Source organism: Uranotaenia lowii, chromosome 3, assembly GCF_029784155.1.
Source record: "Uranotaenia lowii strain MFRU-FL chromosome 3, ASM2978415v1, whole genome shotgun sequence".
Lineage (NCBI taxonomy): Eukaryota > Metazoa > Arthropoda > Insecta > Diptera > Culicidae > Uranotaenia > Uranotaenia lowii.
Window position 1 is genome coordinate 52,163,257 of NC_073693.1, and position 4,213 is coordinate 52,167,469.

At 47.8% G+C, this 4,213-nt stretch overlaps 1 protein-coding gene across 1 annotated transcript; it reads left to right on the forward strand.

Moving 5' to 3' along the window:
* The first annotated feature begins 1,404 nt into the window (after nt 1–1,404).
* LOC129752181 (uncharacterized) lies at nt 1,405–2,166 on the forward strand. The gene has a single exon (XM_055747971.1). It carries the CDS (start codon nt 1,405–1,407, stop codon nt 2,164–2,166), a length of 762 nt encoding a protein of 253 aa, XP_055603946.1.
* The last annotated feature ends 2,047 nt before the right edge of the window (nt 2,167–4,213 follow it).

A 4,213-nucleotide genomic window follows, 5' to 3' on the forward strand; every position in this document is an offset into this window, starting at 1 on the left:
TCAACATGGCCAATTATCTCCAGAACAGGTTACCAACAAAATCGATCCGTGAGACGCCATACGAACTGTGGCATGGAAGCAAGCCTGATGTGGAGCATCTGCAAGTTTTTGGTACAGATGCGCTTGTGCTGATCCCGAAAGAAACCAGATCGAAATTGGAGCCCAAGGCGAAGAAGTTGACATTCGTTGGCTATTCTCAGCAACACAAAGCGTGGCGTTTCATCGACAGGAAAACTAAAAAGGTGGTCTTCAGCAGAGATGTCCGGTTCCTTACGACACAAGTTGGTTCTTCGAAGAGGCTGGAATCTGAGAAAACCGAGGTCCAAGAGCTGCCACCGATGGTCCTCAATCCGATTGGCACCGAAGAACAACGCATCGATGAAGACAACGATTTCCGAGGTTTTGGTGATACCAATGGCGATGGTGATGGTCCGCTTGCAGACGAGAATGGCCAAATTCAGGAGGAGCAACTGGACGTTCAGGTGGAGCCACTCGATCTTGAGGAGGAGCAACCGAAATCCACTGAAAAGGTTGTGAACAGCAGAAAGCGGCGTTCCGAACGTTCAACAAAAGGTATCCTACCGAAGCGGTTTCGAGTGGTGGTCGCTCAAGAGTCGTCGACTGATCCCAAGAATTATCAGGAAGCCTTGGGTGGTCCGAACCGAGAACTCTGGAAAGCAGCCATATCCGACGAACTCAAATCACTACATCAGAACGGCGTCTGGGAACTTGCTGCGTTACCTCCCGGGAAAAAGGTCATTGGTTGTCGATGGATCTTCAAGAGGAAGGAAGACGAGTTCGGAAGGACGATCCGGTACAAGGCTCGTTTGGTGGCACAAGGTTTCAATCAACGCCAAGGTTTGGATTACGACGAGGTTTTTGCTCCGGTAGTTAAGCAAGCTACGTTACGCTTACTACTGACAATTGCTGCTCGTCGTGGAATGCTGGTGAAACACGTGGACGTGAAGACGGCCTATCTAAACGGTGATTTAGATGAAACCATCTACATGAAGCCCCCGCCTGGTGTCTCTGCTGCAAAGGGACAAGTGTGCCATCTGCTTAAAAGTCTTTACGGTCTAAAGCAGTCGGCACGAATGTGGAATCTCAAGCTGGATGATGTTATGCGGAAAGCTGGATTTAAACCGTCGGAAGCGGATCCATGCCTCTATGTTCGGAATCAAAACGGGAAGCTGGCCTACATCATCGTATATGTGGACGATATGTTGGTCGCAACATCCAGTGAAGCTGAGTATCAACAGGTCTTCAGATATTTGGAGATGAATTTCCAGATAACGTCCCGATAACGATGTGAAGCAGTTCCTTGGTATCCAGGTGGTCCGATCAAGGAAAGGTTTCGATCTGGGTCTAAAGGCATACATCGAGAAGCTGCTGGAAAGGTTCAACATGAGCGATGCGAAAGGGTCAAGAATTCCGATGGATCCCGGCTACATACAACAAAAGGAGGAGACTGAGGATCTTCCCAATTCCGACCAATATCAGAGCCTCGTTGGAAGTTTGCTGTATCTAGCGGTGAACACGCGGCCAGACCTCGGGATTTGCGCATCGATTCTTGGGAGGAAGGTGTCAAAACCAACCAAGGCGGACTGGACGGAGGCAAAGCGAGCCCTGCGGTACCTCAAGGAAACTGTGGAACTCAAGCTTCATCTGGGAGGTGGCTCAGGTGAATTAGAAGGATATGCCGACGCAGACTGGGCAAGCACGGTACAAGACCGGAAATCCAACTCAGGTTACCTGTTCCGACTCGGTGGCGGTACCATTCTGTGGGGAGCCAAGAAACAAACATGCGTGGCTCTTTCTTCAACCGAAGCGGAATACATATCCCTTGCTCAAGGCTGCCAGGAACTACTGTGGTTGCGGAAGCTGCTTCTAGATTTCGGGGAATCGGTAAAAGGTCCAACTCGAATGAAGGAAGACAATCAGAGTTGCATCAAATTGGTAACCGGAAGTAGCGGAAAAAGGTCCAAGCACGTGGAAACCAAGTACCACTTCATAAAGAACTTGGCGGAACGAAAGGTGATCTCTCTTGAGTATTGCCCAACAGAACTGATGCTGGCGGACATCTTGACGAAACCGTTGAACCGTGTCCGTTTGGAACAACTACGAGCGAAGATGGGACTCCAACCAACATGTGCTGAGGAGGAGTGATGGAGTACATCAAAGCAATCTTTTAAATAAACAACACACGTCAGTTGGCGGGTATAAAAAGGGGAGAAATTAAGAAAATAAATCATTCTAGTTTGTACCATTCAACAGAACAGTTGTTCTTTATTCTACAAGCACCTCTAACAAGACGCAATTCACCGTAATATCACGGGTTCTACGTACGGAATACTACTCAGGATTAAAGAATACGGATGTTAGCCCAATTGCGCGGCGACTTTGTGGCTACGTATAGTACTCGCTTGACGACTAAACATCCAATGGCCGTTTTTTTTACAATTTCTCAATTCTCGTACCCGGCCATTGACCTTTCCTCCCCCTGTATCTCTTTCGTCTTCTTTCCCTTCAGCAACCCAGTTTTCTCAGGCATTCGCTGTGTACAACCCTGACTTCAAGGATCATGTCAGGTGCTGCCATCTGTTGTTTTCTGCCAACATTCATCCTAACTTATGTTGACTGGCTGCGTCCGGGTTGTTTCCTTTACTTTGGAGTTTAAAGGTCGGTCCGTTTCACTCTCCACTAAACCAACAGCAATCCTTCGACATTTAATCTGACGCGACGAATCCTAAAAATGTTGACTAGTAAACTTCACATGGTTACAAAGCACATTTTTGCGGTAATGCTGGTCACAAAAAGCGTTACTGTGAAAAATGGCGGGAGGACAAGGAAGAAAATTTTCTAAGGCAACCAAAGACAAGTTCGAGGTCGGTTGCTAGGCATCAAACGAAAGTGAGATCTGCTTGTTTTCGGTACGTGAGAAGAATCCAAAGTAAACTGGATTCAGGCATTCAGGAGCCAGTTCCCACATGGACATGTGTGCTGATCGGAAGAATTTCATATCACAGTTGAACAACCCGAGATTTATGATCGCGAACCAGCAACGGCAGATTGCAGATCTCCAACGAACAAACACCAATCTGACTGGCAGTGAGCGAATCATCGAGTCCCTTGCAACTGGTATCGACGAGTTTCGGTACGATCCTGAAGTTTTCAAGGAAGACGGCAAGCAGTTGGACGACAACCCAAAGGCGAGGTTGCTTATTCGTAAGATTGACACGCAATTCCACGAACGTTCCATTCCGCCAAAGTACCCCCAAGATTTCCGTCTCGAAGAAACCGTCACGAAATTGAAGAAACTTTTCGGAAGGCAAACATCGCTCTTCAACGCTTGTTATCAGTACGTGAAGAACGATCCTGATGATTATTCCACCTACGCGGCCTCCATCAACAAACACTGTGAAGCGTCCCAGTTGACGAAGCTCTCCAACGATCAATTCCAGTCACCATGCGATGCAGACATCCGGACACGGTTGATTGGTAAGCTTGAAGCAGAAGAATCTGCACCCACCGGTTATGGAACGCTGGCCGCAGACGCTTGAAAACCTGGTTGAGGAGTGCGATCGGATCATCAACGTCAAACGAGACACAAAAATGATCGAGAAGCGGGGAAACGTGGGGAAACGATAAGTATGTCCATCATTCGAAGCCTGCTAGCAAGAAGGTCCCAAAAACACCCTGCTGGTTGTGTGGAGACCAACATTACGCCAAGGATAGCCCTTATCAACATCGTTATTGCAGTAAGTGCAAGAAGAGGAGACACAAAGATGGTTATTGTTCCTCTGCTGAGCCATTCAAGCCGGCCGACCAACCAAAGCCCAAGGACACCGTCAAATCCAATGGCACTTTGGAACTTCCTAGTCCAGTTACAACTAGACTGTGTGTCGGATATTACAATCATCTTCGAAGAGGTCTGGGAAACAATTGGTCAACCAGCAATTTAAGACTCGAAAGTTGTAGCTGTCAGCGCATCAGGAGACGAGATTGGTATCATTGGTGGATTCCTTGCAAACATCACCGCCCATGCTACCACCAAGCAAGGCCGAGTTTTCTTTTCAATCAACCCGGATCTCAACGTCTTCGGCATCGAGAAGATCGATCAGTTCAATCTCTGATCGGTCCCATTCAACACAATGATCCAGTTCGTGCAGCAGAAATCCAATATTCGACGTTGCAGTTTCTGCGCCACAAAATC